General features: G+C 43.4%; 1 protein-coding gene across 1 annotated transcript in view; it reads left to right on the top strand.

The window, feature by feature from the left end:
- Positions 1–17,196, top strand: part of LOC124794937 (L-asparaginase-like) — a 328,563-nt gene that overhangs the window by 119,140 nt on the left and 192,227 nt on the right. The window contains exon 3 of the mRNA XM_047258651.1: positions 16,397–16,508. Within this exon, the coding sequence (XP_047114607.1) occupies positions 16,397–16,508 (112 nt within the window). The remainder of the gene's footprint in view (positions 1–16,396; positions 16,509–17,196) is intronic.

Here is a 17,196-nt window from a genome sequence, read left to right as displayed (position 1 = left end):
AGAGGTGCTCTGCATCGCGGTGTAGCTTGCTCGCCAGGTTTCGAGAGGGTGCGTTTCTGGATGAGATATCGAATATATTGCTTCCCCCTACTTATACCTCCAGAGGAGATCACGAATGTAAAATTAGGGAGATTAGAGCGCGCACGGAGGCTTTCAGACAGTCGTTCTTCCCGCGAACCATACGCGACTGGAACAGGAAAGGAGGTAATGACAGTGGCACGTAAAGTGCCCTCCGCCACACACCGTTGGGTGGCTTGCGGAGTATAAATGTAGATGTAGATGTAGATGTAGATCTCCCTAACCAAGAAGTTTTGGGATGCTGTCTTTCACTGAAACTGAAACTGAGCCAGTGGGACTCACTTCAACTGTTTTGAGGGAACCCGTTCTGTCTGGTGCCAAAAAGACGCAAGAGGGTAGGGGGTCTGTCAATCGTTGACGGTTCAAACGTATGGCGAATGATAATACTCCTAGGAAAATGGCATCAAGGGACAAAGATGGTCACCATGTGCACTCAGTGTGTATGCCTGGGGTCCTCATTCAACATATTGAAGAGGCTGTTGCAGGAGCCATTGACGGAACAGGATGCAACCAACTGCAGAATGTGGCGCACGTTGGAACAAATGATACCTGTGGTCTGGGTTCTGAGGTCATACTTGGCTGTTTGCAGCGACTGGCAGAGAAGGTTGAGAAGACCATCCTTGTGCATGGAATGTCAACGAAGCTCACAGTTTGCAACATTGTCCCCAGAACTGATTGTGGCCGTTTGGTTCTAAGTCGAGTGGAAGGACTGAAACAGAGACTGCAAAGGTTCTGTGACAAATTAGGCTGCGACTTCCTAGACTTGCTATCCAATGTCTAGAACTGTAGGCCCCCTAAACGGTCAGGTGTGCACTACACATCAGAGGCTGCCAGTCAGGTAGATGACTGTGTGTGAGATGCACACAAAGGTTTTTTTAGGTGAGGCGACCCTCCATCCAGTCTAGATGTAGTATCAGTGTAAGACCGAAAGAAACGCTTCCCATAGAGAAGAATATTAAAATCCCAATGGTAAACTGCATTCACAACAAAGTGCCAGAGTTTGAAGTCCTCATGAAAGCAGTGAAGCTGGTTGAAACCTAAAATTGATAGCAGTGACATTTGTGGCGAAAATTTAAATGTATATCGAAATGAGAGGCAAATAGAAATGGGGGTGGTGTATTTGTCGCAGTAGACAAGAAATTCAAATCCACCGAGATCGAAATTGAAGCTGCATATGAGACTGTTGGGCAAGGCTCAGTATCAGAGGTGGGCATAAAATAATTGGATCCTTCTGTCTCCCACCAGACTCATTTCCTGATGTAGAGAAAGAACCTCAATGAACTGTACGTAAGTTCCCAAGTCATACTGTAACCATCAGTGGAGGCTTTAATCTTCTAACAGTTAATTGGGAAAATTACAGTTTTGTTAGTGGTGGGTGTGATAAGACATCCTGTGAAACATTACTAAATACCTTCTCTGAAAACTATCTAGAACAGATTGTCAGGAACCTCTCATGATGAAAATATATTGGATCTAACGGTAATGAAGGATCTGACCGCTTTGATGATGTCCACATTCAGACTGGTATCAGTGACCATGAGAGGATTGTGGCAACGACGATTACCAAAGGACACACAATATAAAAAAAAAAATATATATATATATATATATATATATATATATATATATATATATATATATTATATTGTGTGTGTGTGTGTGTGTGTGTGTGTGTGTGTGTGTGTGTGTGTGTGTGTGTGTGTGTGTTCAGTAAGGTAGATAAAAAATCACTAGTGTTGTACCTCAATGAGGACTTGGAAACTATCAGCACAGGGCAGGACCACGTGGAGGATCTATGGTTTGAGTTTAAAAGAATAGTTGACCATGCACTGGACAGATATTTACCTAGCAGAACAGCTCATAATGTGATGGTATACAGTGAAGATAAAGAAACAGAGATTACTGCATAATATGTGTAAAACAAAACGTAGGGTTATAGTTAGAGGGACGCTGAATGAAACGTATTTGGCTGCCAAGAGATGTGTGATGTGTTCATTGAGTACCATAGCAGAGTATTGTCAAATGAGATTTGGCAGATTCCAAAGTAATTCTGGTTATCTGTAAAGGCTGTTAGTGGGACCAAAGTTAGTGTCCAGTCCCTAGCGAATCAGATGGGAACTGAAACTGAGGGTAGCAAGGCATAAACTGAAGTGCTTAGTGCCATTCCTTTACAAAGTAAAACCCAGGAGAATTTCCCCAATTTAATCCTCGTGCCACTGAAAAGGTGAATCAAACAACTATTAATGTCAGTGGCGCTAAACAGGTGAAATTGTTAAAATTGATCAAAGCTCCAGGGCCCGATGGAATCCCTGTTGTTGTGGATGAACTTAGGATATAATTTTATAGCAAAAACACAACATCCCCCCCCCCCCCGCCCAAATCAAACTGTGGTGCACTGAACAACTTTTAAATAAAAAAAATAAGAAGTCAAGACACATTAAATAAACTTGCTGTAGCTGGGATTCATTGTCATAAATTTTTTTTTGAAGGACATCGTCTTTACGCAAGGTGCTGTTATAAGTTTTTATTACACTATTGGAATTTCGGCTTCAGACCATTGTCAAGTACTGATATTATGGCTTTAAGCCATGTCAGCTTACATTACGCTGACATGGCTTAAAGCCATAATATCAGCATCTGATAATGACCAAAGGCCGAAATTGCAATAGTGTAATAAAAAGTTATAACAGTCACTGGCTTATGGATGATGTCCTTCGAAACACATTAGTTACGAAGTCCTATCTCGGTACACATTGCTTTAAAGGCTTTGTAAAAATGTCACAAGTTGATTTTCAGAACATATATATTCTACATTGACAGCCTCGTTTTGATAAAGAGTTCCCGCACAAAATAATACCGTACTTCGAAGCTCTAAGGGCCTTTGTGAAACACTGCGTTTTTCACTAATTTAATGGCACTTGCAACTGATTTCTGAAGTATAGATGTCCACGATAAGCCGTATTGCCAATCATTAAAACAAAACCATTTGTTGATCGTCTTGTTTTAGTGTTGCCAGAAAAGTCAGCATCAGCATAGGGACAAAGTTTGTCAGATGAAGTACAGAATAGACCTAAGTCTGAAGTACTACGAAGATATCTGAAAATACGTTTTACAGCATTTCAATCAGAAGAAGTGGGTTTAGCCGTAGATCGAGCAACTTTTGAAACGGCATAAGCGAGGTCTGGACGAGTAGAGCATGACAGGTACATTAATTTCCCACAGCCGAACAATAAAGAACGTTGCTGTCAAGAGTATTGCTATATTCACTTTCTAACTGTTCGTTATCACACTGAGTTTTTAATGGTTTTAAATCAGCCATGTTAAAACGATGTAAAATCATCTGTGTATGCTCGCTGTGAAATAACCAAGCCAGACTCTCGTTGCTCTATTTGCATACCTAAATATGAATCTAAGTATCCGACAGTTATTTTGAATTAAGACATTATTTAACATATCTAAAAATGAATTCACCGCACTTTCAGTTGTTTCTGCGATAAGTCCATCATCGACATATATAGCAATCAGCAATTTTTCTGTTTTGCTTTGTCGAATGTAAATGCAAGAATCTGCTGTCGAACTAATAAAGCCATTTTTTGTCATGAAGGAATGAAACTTATTATTCCAGCAACGAGATGATTGCTTAGCTGGCCGCTGTGGCCGAGCGGTTCTAGGTGCTTCAGTCCGGAACCACGAGGCTGCTATGTCGCAGGTTCGAATCCTGCCTCGGGCATGGATGCGTGCGATGTCCTTAGGTTGGTTAGGTTTAAATAGTTCTAAGTCTAGGGGAGAGATGACCTCAGATGTTAAGTCCCATAGTGATAAGAGCCATTTGAACCATTTGATGATTGCTTAAGCCCATACAATGATTTCTTGAGGCGACAAACACGACCTAACTCGTGATCGAAACCTTCTGGCTGAGCCATGTATATTTCTGTATTTATGTCACCATATAAAAATGTAGTTTTAACGTTGAATTGACTAAGTTTCAAATTTTCTTTTCCTGCAATCGCTATTACGTCACGAATAGTGTCATAACGAGCAACTGGACTGAACGTTTCATCATAATCAAATCCGGCACCTTGAAACACACCACGCACAACCAAACGATCATGGTATCGATCATTCGATCCATCAGGTTTATATTTAATAAGTACTTATCGATTCTCAATAACACGTTTTCCTTTAGGCAGTTCTACCAAGTCCCGGGTATCATTTTCTTCAAATGCCATCATTTCTTTTTTCATCGCATTAAACCATTCATTGGAATTACGACTCTTCATAGCTTCGTTGAAACTTGTTGATGCGAGCTCGCCATGGATTGCTTTTGTCAGGCAAACTAATGCATTTGCTTCTTGAAAGTGGTGCTGCGGGTATTCTAATTCATTGTCACTAAATTTTATTGGGGGACGTATTTCACGAACTGGACGTTGATTTGGTAACTCATTCGAATGTTCTTGGTCACTAGGTTCAATATGATCAACAGTAGATTCACTTTTCTCTCCTGTTTCTTCAGGTACGGAATTAAATTCCAATTCAATCGAATTTCCAGTTGTACATAGCTTTTATGGTTGAAAATGAAAATTGCGTGATTTCAGCACAGAATATTTTGATGGAATCCACACATTGTAACCATGCTTGTCATTCACGTAGCCAATGAAACGGCTTGTCATTGAACTTAGAACGTAATTTCTTTGGCAAATAAGCTTAGCATTTTGATCCAAAAATTCGTAGATAGTTAAAACTGGTGAACACTTTGCCAGTCCACAATTCGAAACGTGTTTCACCATCAACACGTGACTTCCCAGTACGATTGAATAGAAAAACGGCTATGTCACATGCAAGAGCTCAAAATGATTTAGGTAACTTGCTAGACGTTAACATTGAGCGAGCTAATTCAGTTATATGTCGATTTGCTTGTTGAGCAACACCATTTTGCTGAGGAGTGTCCGGACACGTACGACGAAACATAGTACCACGGTCTCGTAGAACAGCAGCTACCACGTTACAGTTAAACTCTCCTTCACCGTCAAACCGAAATACTTTTACCTTATGACCAGTAGATCACACTCCTTCAGAAATGTTTTCAAATTGTTAGCCACTTCAGATTTGATGAAATATATCCGAACGAAACGAGAATAATCATCTTTGGAAATCACATAGTAACGAAAACCATCTATAGAGCCAGCAGACATGGGTCCACTAACATCTTCATTGATCAACTCACCGACAGTTCGTGGACGATCTCTGCGATGGCTAAATGGTTTACGGTGGGAGTTGCCAAGAACACATCCATCACAAAACGATGTGGTATCAGGGCACTTAACTGATAGCCTATACCGAAACGAGAGAGCACATCTCGTAGATGACGCTTATCTTGGTGACCGAGTCTGAAGCAACGCGGGGTTAGCCGAGCGGTCTCAGGCGCTGCAGTCATGGACTGTGCGGCTGGTTCCGGCGGAGGTTCCAGTCCTCTTTCGGGCATGGGTGTGTGTGTTTGTCCTTAGGATAATTTAGGTTAATTAGTGTGCAAGCTTAGGGACAGATGACCTTAGCAGTTAAGTCCCATAAGATTTCACACATATTTGAACATTTTGAAGCGTTCAAACGTGGGCCCATAACCTGTTGTGGATGAATTTAGCATATAATTTTGTAGCAAGAACACAACACTTTTAGGAATAGTGATCTCTTCCTTTAATATCTAAAAGGTGACTCATCGCAACATTAAAACCTTCATAGAGTAAAGGCATGACTGTACTTACAGTTTGTAAATTCCTAGCACAGTTAACACTGTTTTGTGAGTGCTGTGACATGGTACACCAGAACCAGGGCTGGGGTGCGGGAGGGTACCCATCAATGACAAGGATCGCGCATGTATTTTTATATGTACAGTGTTACTGTGCGCGCCTAAACGCGTATTAAAGAAGGAATGTAGCTGCGCATATTTGTCCAACTCCGATAACTGTATGGAAAACATAGTTAACCTAGCATAAAAGGTCGTTATAATGTACTAGGTCTGTTCAAAAAATTCCAGAACGTTCGTAATTTCGCGCCAATGGTGTGTTCGAGCGAAACGCGGTTGGCATCCCTGCGCAAGCCTGTGTTTAATGTGTAATTCCCGGAAGTTTCGTGGTTGTATGTCTGTTAGTGATTGTCCAGTGCTGTATTGAGTAGCACGTTCTGTTGTACAGTTTGCGAATTTCGAGATGGCAGAGTTAGAGAAGCAACGCATCTGCATTAAATTTTGCGTGAAACTCAAGAAAACCTTTACAGAGACACGCGAAATGACGGAGGATGCCTACTGTGATGAGTGCTTAAGGCGTACTCGCTGTTGCAAATGGTTCAAAAATGGCCGAACGGAAATTAAGATGACCGTCGTTCAGGACGCCCTTTGACGTCTACGACGACGCTCATTTTAGGAACGTCAGCAAAATGGTGCGTGCCAATCGAAGTCTGACCGAGAGTTTGCAGAAGAATGTAACATTCAGTTGGGTCATGTCATGAAATCCTAACACAGCATCCTGGAATGCATCGTGTTGCCGCCAAATTCGTCCAACGGCCCATGAGTCAAGACCAGAAAAACCTTCGCCTCGCTGTCTGTGAAGAGCATTTGGATCGGGCAGATGAGAACGAGATGTTCCTTAAGAGATTTATAACTGCTGATGAGACGTGGGTCTATCGTTATGATGTTGATATCGAGGTTCAATCTTCACAGTGCGTCCGGGAAAGATTCTCGAAGATCAAAAAAAGCGCGTCAGGTCAGGTCAAATGTCAGAGCCATGCTGATAGTTTTCTTTGATTCTGAAGGAGTAGTTCATAATGAATTCGTGCCACAGGGACAGACTGTTAATCGATGGTACTATCGGGAGGAGTTTCAGCGCCTGCGAGAAAACGTGAGAAGGAAACAGCCTGAAATGTGACGAGACAATTCATGTCTCTTGCTTCCACGATAACGCAGACGTATTTTCATCCCTGTTGGTGCGTGACTGCTGCACAAAAAATTCAGTCACTGCGCTTCCCCACCCTCCGTACTCTTCAGCTTCCGAAATGGGCCAAAATTTGGTAGTGGTGACACCCTCCCCCCCCCCCCCCCCCATTTGAGCGTTTGAGATAGGACGTCGGAAACTGAAAAAAAAATTATTTTTCAAAAATATGTTCATTTTATAGCGCACATCTTTCTGAAGAGTTTGATACATAAAACATTTATGTTCGAGAAAACGTAAAACATGTTATTCGGTCTTATGTGTGCCAAAGTGAAGTGCCACGCCTCTTCACACGGCGTTCTTCTATCGCACGTCACTGTATTTCGCTCTGTGGAAATGAAACGTGTTTACTTTGTGATAGAAGCCACCGAAACTATATTCAGGACAGCGGAAATTAAAATGTCCTGTGCAGCCACTCCTGCTCACCGCCAGCCGGTTTGACAGCCTTCCCTCCTAAATAATAGCATTATTGTGAGGAACAAGAACTCTTCAGAAAATTTGCACTCTTCATTGCGTATTAGTTCATAACTTTCTCTTTTGTGTGACGTAAACTTACATTTAGGAAACATAAAACCAGTAAACACAAAAGACAAGCAAGACTGTACACATTTCTTAAATCCTAGGTCCCAGCATTCTTTTCTCTCTAATCTTCCTACCTCTTCTAAGTTCGTCAAACGTTTTGCTACATGAAAAATCAAAATGTCGTTGTCTAATACTGAAAAAGCTGTTAATACGAATAGTACCGAAAAGTTGTGTGGTTTCTCGATTTGATTAAGTCTATTTCGTCACTGCCTGCTAGATAAAACGAAATAGGCATTTCTAATATTGCAGCAATTGTAACACACGTTAAATGAGGGAGACTGTTTTGGTACGAATGGTCATTTTTATGTACCTCATTTACTTGAATAACGTGACAGAACATTATTCGCGAGGTACCAATATGAAATGCCTATTAGGCCTACTGCAAGCAGAAAGTTTTATGCTAGGAAGTAGTTTCACATTTCATTCACAAGCTCCAGTTTCTGAAGCGTGAGACCGAAAACGACTAGTACGAAATTTTTATAGAAATTTGGAATCGTCATATTTCTCCATATAAACTGTGTGAAGTCGCCGTTTCTTCTCCTTCCTCTTCCAAAAAACAATCTTGTCGTCACTAATTTTGTAACTATTCCTGCCACTGTCAAAACTTGTTCTCCGGTTAACTTCACTAACCCTGCCAGAATCACAGGTACAGTTATCCCGCGTTAGTTCTGCAGTTAGGCGTTATTCTGTGTTCGTACAACGCCTTTTCCGCGTTATTCTGAGAATGGAACTTAAAGCGGCTTCTAACCATGGACTGTACAGTCTTCTGTCAAAATTTCATTTTCTTGGATACCTCGGGAAGATAATAAGTAATCTTTCTTACCTATTATTCTTGTTAGTCAGGCCGCGCAGGGTAACCGCGCAGTCTTCGGCGCCTTCCCACCGTTCGCGCGGCGCCCCGTCGGAAGTTAGAGTCCTCCCTCGAGCGCGCGCGCGTGCGCGCGCGTGTGTGTGTGTGTGTGTGTGTGTGTGTGTGTGTGTGTGTGTGTGTGTGTGTGTGTGTGTGTGTCGTCCCTAGTGTAAGTTAGTTAGATTAGGTAATGTGTAAACCTTGGGACCGATGACCTCAGAAGTTTGGTCCCATAGAAACTTACCACCGATTTCCAATAGTTAGTCGTTCATTTCCACTCTGGTTATCTGAATTTCGCTAGTAACTATAACAACGCTGATCATTTGTACATCCAACCATTCACACAAACAACAGCGATTGGCATTCGCCCGTTCGAATTTATTCGGCTCAGCTCGTATAGCCCAGTTGGTTGGTTGGTCGGTTTGGGGAAGGAGACCAGACAGCGTGGTCATCCGTCTCATCGGATTAGGGAAGGATTGGGAAGGAAGTCAGCCGTGCCCTTTCAGAGGAACCATCCCGGCATTTGCCTGGAGTGATTTAGGGAAATCACGGAAAACCTAAATCAGGATGGCCGGACTCGGGATTGAACCGTCGTCCTCCCGAATGCGAGTACAGTGTCTAACCACTGCGCCACCCCGCTCGGTATATAGCCCAGTCCCCTTTTATCTGCGGTAAAGTTTTTCATTGCTAGACGCGACGGGGATTCCCTTGGCAGAGACATCACGTACGATGTGCACACATTCGAAATCAGACTTACGATCCGTTCAGAAATCACCTTAGAATTTGTTCAAAAAATGTTCAAAGGCCAGTTGAGAAGTGTTTCAAAATCATATGAATAATCTATAGGCCAACGTGCGCTGGATGCTAGACGCCTTGTGAAACAACGTTTTTTTCTTCATGAATATGATTTTGGCGCCCCCTGTAATTGCCGCCCGGGGAAGATACCCCGATTTGCGGCCCTCCCTCCCCCTCCCTGCCCCGCCTCATAGGATCCAGGCCTGCTCTACAGTCTGGCTCCTGTGGACATTTTTTTAATTTTCCAAAATTGAAAATCCCGTTGAAGGAACGAAGATTTGCAACGATAGACGAAATAAAAGAAAATTCGCAGACGGTGCTTCGCGCGTTGCAGCAAGAGGCGTACCAAGCCTGGTTCCTAAATTGTAAACGGTGTTGGGTGCGGTGTATCAATTGTGGAGGAGAGTATTTAGGAGGAGACCATGCACAATAATAAAAGATAAGCGTAGAAAAATTTTGTGGACAAATTTCCGCAATTTTTTGAAAAGACGTCGTGTGAATGACTTTGATCTCGTGTCAAGTAGAACTAAGACGAATATTTTAACAGAATTATATGGACAATTTGGACTTTCAGCCTCAATCCTTGCCTAACCCACACAAATGCTTGCTTAGTAGTGGCAAAAGGCGTAGAACACATTATTTTATACAAGTACACCAACAGTACAAATTAATAGATTTCCATGTTAAATAATTAAAACTATAGCGAGAAAGCTAATAGGTTACATTAGATCCCCCACCTTACATACATAGTTCAGTCATATGCAGTAACTGCTTTATGAACCTTGGTGTGATGTAGGCAGAATATGAAATACGATTCTAATACTTTTTAATAATAATATGCTGCTTATACACTACTGGCCATTAAAATTGCTACACCACGAAGATGACGTGCTACAGACGCGAAATTTAACCAACAGGAAGAAGTTGCTGTGATACGCAAAACATTAGCTTTTTAGAGCAGTCACACAAGGTTGGCGCCGGTGGCGACACCTACAACGTGCAGACATGAGGAAAGTTTCCAACCGATTTCTCGTACACAAACAGCAGTTGATCGGCGTTGTCTGGTGAAACGTTGTTGTGATGCCTCGTGTAAGGAGAAGTGCGTACCATCACGTTTCCGACTTTAATAAAGGTCAGATTGTAGCCTATCGTGATTGCGGTTTACCGTATCGCGACAATGCTGCTCGCGTTCGTCGTGATCCAATGACTCTTCGCAGAATATGGAATCTGGGGTTCAGGAGGGTAATATGGAACGCCGTGCTGGATCCCAACGGCCTCGTATCACAACAGTCGACATGACAGGCGTCTTATCCGCACGGCTGTAACGGATCGTGCAGCCATGTCTCGATCCCTGAGTCAACAGATGGGGACGTTTGCAAGACAACAACCATCTGCACGAACAGTTCGACGTCGTTTGCAGCATGGACTATTAGCTCGGAGACCATGGCTGCGGTTACCCTTGACGTTGCATCACAGACAGAGCGCCTGCGGTGGTGTACTCAACGACGAACCTGGGTGCACGAATGGCAAAACGTCATTTTTTCGGATGAATCCAGGTTCTGTTTACATCATCATGATGGTCACATCCGTGTTTGGTGACATCGCGGTGAACGCACATTGGAAGCGTGTAATCGTCATCGCCATACATGCATGCGTATCACCCGGCGTGATGGTATGGGGTGCCATTGGTTACACGTCTCGGTCACCGGCTTTTGTCATTGACGGCACTTTGAATAGTGGACTTTACATTTCAGACGTGTTAAGGCCCGTGACTCTACCTTTCATTCGATCCCTGCGAAACCCTACGTTTCAGAGGGATAATGCACGACCGCATGTTGCAGGTCCTGTACGGGCCTTTCTGGACACACAAAATGTTCGACTGCTGCCCTGACGAGCACATTCTCCAGATCTCTCATTAATTGAAAACATCTGGTCAATGGTGGCCGAGCAACTGGCTCGTCACAATACGCCCGTCACTACTCTTGATGAACTGTGGTATCGTGTTGAAGCTGCATGGGCAGCTGTACCTGAACACGCCATCCAAGCTCTGTTTGACTCAATGCCCAGGCGTATCAAGGCCGTTATTATGGCCAGAGGTGGTTGTTCTGGGTACTGATTTCTCAGGATCTATGAACCCAAATTGCTTGAAAATGTAATCACATGTCAGTTCTAGTATAATATATTTGTCGAATGAATACCCGTTCATCATCTGCAGTTCTTCTTGGTGTAGCAATTTTGATGGCCAGTGGTGTAAGTAATAAGTGTATTGTCTACATGATGATACTACAATATTCCATTAGAATACGTTTTAACGTCGGCGAGTTCCATTTTTTAGGAAGTGTGTGTTTATTTAAAAAAATAATAATGCACATTAAAACACTAGGGCAATGAAAATGCTCATAGGCCGTCAGATAACATTACCAGGTGGCCCTAGCAAATCAACAGCGACTGGCATAACGCCCTGGACAGCAGCGACATGGGACAAATGGTATTTGCGCTGACATCATCTATGGCCACCTCTTCCCATTTCACGGGAAGGTGCCGTCGCGGTGGAAAACTTTTTTTTAATGACTACCACCATGCACCCCTTTGTTTTAATGACTGCCACCATGCACGTGGCATTATCATATTTCCCTTCCTTTCAACTTGTTCTATGTCCTCCGTCAATCCTATCTTATGCGGACCCCATACAGCACAGCAGTACTCCTGAAGAGGGTGTACAAGCTTAGTGTAAGCAGTCTCTGTAGTAGAGCTGCTGCATTTTCTGCCAATAAATCACAGTCTTAGGTTTGTTGGCCCCACAACATTATGTGTGTAGTTGTGCCAGTTGATGTTATAGTATCCAACTATTTAGTTGAGTTTACAGCCTTTAGCTTTCGCCGATTTATCGTGTAACCGAAATTTAGTAGAATCTTGTGGGTGACTTCTCACTTTTCATTATTTAGACCAGATTGCCGCTTTTGTCACCATTAGATATCTTGTCTAAATTATTTCGCAGTTCGTTTTGACCATCTGATGACTTTACAAAACGATAAATGACTGCATCATCTGCAAACAATCTTAAGAGGGCTGCTCAGATTGTCTTTTGAAATCATTTATGTAGATGAGGAACAACAGAGCGCCCATAACACTTGCTTGGGGTACGCCAGAAATTACTTCTGTTTTACTCGATGACTTTCCGTCAGTTGTTACGGTCTGTGACGTTTCTGTCAGGTTTTCACAAATCCAGTCATAAAACTGAGACGGCATAGGCACGCAGTTTAGTGAGAAGTCACTTGTAAGGAACGGTGCCGCAAGCCTTCTGGAAATCTAAAAGTGTTGACTTAATTTGACGTCCCCTGTCGGTAACACTCATTACTTAGTGAGAATAAAGAGCTAGTAGGGTTTCACAAGAATATTTTCTTAATCCGTGTTGGGCTATTTGTCAATAAATTGTTTCCTTAGAGGTGATTCATAATGTGTCGAGCACAGTATATGTTCCGAAATGTTATTGTTCAGTCAGTTCTGTCAACTTGTCGAGCGAAAAAGAAAAAAAAAATCTTTCGCTTTATTGACTTACCCTGCTATAAGTTAACAAGAACGTAAAGCAAAGTATAAACTTATAACCCTGGGTTCGGTGTGGGGCGGCGGTGGGGAGGGTGGACTGCTGTGGCTTGTGGGGTTGCGAACCACTGAGGGCAACGGCGGGACGAAGTCTCTCCGTCGTTTCCAGGTCTCCAGTTTAACACATACATGCAAAGTATAAACTTTGTACGCATGTCCAAAGTTCCTCGTACACTGGGCAAGTGGACGCTCCTGGTTGCAAAAGTGTTGGACAAAAATATAGAAACACCGCGAGAAAAGCATGCTTCAACATAAATGCAAATGCTAGCCGAGCTAACAGGTTGCGCAGTTGTATTTGACCACGAATGACTCCAGTGCAGTGTCCTCAATACGTAGCAAGAGTCAGTCGTGGTCAGAACAGCGTTCTGTGTAGTTGTGAGTGCATTATGTGACAGCTCAGTGAATTCGAACGTTGGGAAATGGTTGGTACTCGTATGGTGGCTGCTTTCGTAACTGAGGTAGCCGAACTGTTTGGTGTTTCAAGAGGAACCATATCAAAGGTTTATGCGGTGTACGGAGGGGAAAACCATCATCCGCCAAGTCAGACTAAAGTCTGTGTTGAGTGTTCGTGCCAGAAGTTCACTGAAGAGGATTGTGACGAAAAAGAAACGGACGGCAGTTGCAAAAGTTACTGCAGAAACGAACATCGCACTAGCGAAACCTGTCGATACCAAAATAACACGAAAGCAGTTTCATAAACAGGAAAAAAATTCAGGGCGAGCTGGAATTCCTAAACCACTCACCACTGATGCAAATGCCAATAACAGTGAAACGTGGTGCCGAAGCCTTAAAACCTGGAATTAGGAGTATTGAAAGAAAGTCATTTGGTCGGATGAGTCTTGTTTCACACTGTCTCCAACTTCTGGCTGAGTTTACGTTCCAAGAGCGAAGCATGGCAGCCATATCGTGGTATTCCATGGGTCTCATGGTTACCCTGAAAGGTCGTATTACTGTCAAGGATTATGTGACCATTTTGCTTGATCACGTCTATCACATGGTACAATGTTTGTGCCCCACTTTTGGCGCTGCGTTCCAAGACGACAGGGCCCCTGGTCAAACAGCTCACATCGTCCAGCACTGGATTTGTAAGCACAAGGGTGAATTTTCACCTCTCCCTTGGCCATCACAGCTACCGGAGGTCAATATTATTGAGCCCTTGTAATGTACTTTGGAGAGTAGGGTGCCGGTTAGCTAGCCACCACCATCATGGTTAGCAGATCATGCCGCTATTTTTCAGAAAGGAAAGTATAACAGTCCCTTGAAAACCATACAGGACCTATATCTGTCCATTTAGAGGCTACTGGAAGCTGTTTCGAATGCCAACGGGTTTCCTACACAGTATTAGGCATGGTAATGTGTTTTTGGTGTTGCCGTAGTTTTGTCCAACCCCTGTAAGTTTAGGTTCTTACACTATTCATTACGCAAAGACTACACACAATGCCGAGTAGGCCGCAGGGGATATAGAAATTCTGACACTGTGATCTTAAGATAATGTACATAGCTCTGACTTCAGTGAATGTGCCATGTAGGTGACATTTCGTTAATTATACAGGATGTAAAGGAATTCCCTTTACAGGCTATGAGGACTTGTAGTGGGAACCAACACGGTTAAGTTCAGCATAGGAACTTATAACCAGAAATGTGCTGTCTCCCCGCTCCATTCAAAATACCACAACACACATTGCTCTCTGACTTCTGCAGCTTGTCATCTAGGTCCACTTAAAAGTAGGGCTCGATGTCATGACCACCGATATCAAAACAGATATGGTACCTTCATCCCATGTTCTGGTACACATAATCAACAATCCAGGTTCTTCAGCATCTGCTGTAGGTCTTGCCAGTACGCCACAGTGTGGTCCGGAAAATCAAGAATTTCGTGTGACCACACAGGTGGTAGTCTAGTGGACTGAAGAGAGATTGTGCAGGCCAAGCGATCAGGCCACCATGACCTATCCACTGCTGCCCAAATTGTTGGCCCAGATGCTTTTGGAACATGCATGAAAAGTGAGATGGTGTGCATCCTACTGGGCCAATACGTTTTGACACACATGCAGTGACACATCTTCCTAGAGCTCATGCAGTATGCCATCAAGGAATCGCAAGTACACGGAAATCATGAGATGTTCAGTCACATTTCTATCCAGAAACCCTGCCCAAATATACAGACTGTATCATTCCCGAAAACCCACAGGAGCACGCAGCGCGTGGCTTTTCGTCAGCCCACACATGACTTTTGTGCGAACTGAGAACACCTTCTCTGGTGAAGTTAGCTTCATCCATTAAAAGGACCCGCTATGGGAAATTGGACTCGTCCACACAAAGGGGCCAGAACCACCTGCAGAAGTGGGATCGTAACACAAAATCCTGTAGCTTAATTGCCTGTGCCTTCTGCAGGTGCTACGGGTGTTACTACTGTTCATGCAGAACATGCCAGACAGTTCGGTGGTCGACATTTTCTGCCTGTTGTGTTTCTGATACTCGTTAACGCATCCTCTTCCACTATGTGGAGTATGGGCTCTTCAAACTCGGGAGGGGGGGCGGGGGGGGAGACGAGACGAGACGCTGTGTACGAAACTGACTAGCAGCTTTTCCATTCACCAAGCTTCACTATGTAGTAACATCATGTCGACGTATTCCGCAAACACGTGGTTTACCTTGGTCAGCAGCATCACACTAAAATTAAAATGAGGGTACAGCTTGCATGTTTTACTGTAGTGAATGATTACTAATGTACTGTAGTACAGTAAGAACGAAGGTCACAGACACAACAGCAGATACAAACCTCTCTGAGCAGATCACAAATGCAACTGAATGGCATGCAAACAAACTATAGTTGGCATTGGATATTAAGTTACTGGTGAATGACTTACATGACACCCTAGTCACTGACGCCAAATAGGGGGGATTTGTATTATTGTATTTGTTGTGTTATTCTGCGTTTCCGGACATGAGTTCCTATGCTGAAATTAATATTCCAGGTCCCAACTTCAAATCTCCAGTGTCTGTAAAGGAAATTTAGTTCACCCTGCATAATCCAATAATGTTACACACCTGTGTGCATATTTCAATAGCCTTTATGTAACGGTGTCAACTGTGTTGCTCCGGCTGTTCAGCCTGGCCTACGGGATTCTTATTTTTGTGAATGAAGAGGAGAAGAAAAGGCTCATCATACTACTTTCCTTTTTCTTTGTTCATGTCATTATAATGCCTGACGATTCCATGAGTAGTTGCGCGTCCGAGTTTTTCCTCCTTTCTTATGTATCGTGCCTCTACTCACCTATAATAACTCAGTCAATCCTTAGAAATAATCGTGACGTTTAACTGAAGAATTACTGACGCATATGACACATTATAACTAGATAAAGCAACATATTGCAAAGTTATGGACAGGTATCAGGTTAAAGTCCTGTTTTTCAATTAACTGTTTGCTGCCACGTATTTCATGTCTATTTAGTTGTGTCCGACGCTGTCGACACCAGGAATATTTGATGTGGCCCTCTTGTTACAGGGACGTGCGCCAAAAAAGCCGCGTGGTCTACACGGTGGTGGAATACGACCCACTGCTCGACTCGAGTAACATGACTGTCGATCACTGGATCAAAATTGCCAAGGACGTTCACGTGAGTACCTGACACAAATACCACGCTTTTCATGTCTCTAACAGTCAGTTTGTGCTTCTGAAATATGCTCTAAGACAGAAAAAAGACGCATCACGAAGGAAGCAATCGAATTGATGACAAATTGATATTGATACACCTGACACAGATATCGACGGAAGAGCAAAACTGTAAACTCTGGCGACCGATTGATGAAAGTTGCGCAGCGCTTCTGGCAAGGATATAATCAGGGGACATTTCGCTACCAGGGCATGAACTCTTTGCGAATTTAATTCCATGGATTCAGTTGGATAGTAACTATGCATCGCAGCCACGCGCGTGAACATTATCCGCAGATGTGAGCGTTAGAGAGGGGACGTGCAGTAATCGACGAATCGCTCGACATTTGAATGGGAGCGATGTCGCTATTCGATGACGTTGGCAGGAATGGGTGAACCGTGGTGGAACACAGCGTCAAGGAGGAAGCGCTCGACCTAGAGAGACGACAGAACGCGTTAAGAGCGAGCATTCATCAGAGCCCCGCCCATGGTTATCATCGATCCGACGTACAACTGCTGCTTCAGTGACCACGAGGACTATTCGTAGGCGGGTGACACAAAGGGGACTGAGATCACGCCGCCCCTTGCGCCGACTACCGTTGAACTCCATACACCAATAAACCCGTTTCTAGTGTTGTCTGGCACATGTGGTC

The sequence above is a fragment of the Schistocerca piceifrons genome, chromosome 4, assembly GCF_021461385.2.
Source record: "Schistocerca piceifrons isolate TAMUIC-IGC-003096 chromosome 4, iqSchPice1.1, whole genome shotgun sequence".
NCBI classification, from domain to species: domain Eukaryota; kingdom Metazoa; phylum Arthropoda; class Insecta; order Orthoptera; family Acrididae; genus Schistocerca; species Schistocerca piceifrons.
This window is presented reverse-complemented; position numbering and strand designations above follow the sequence as displayed.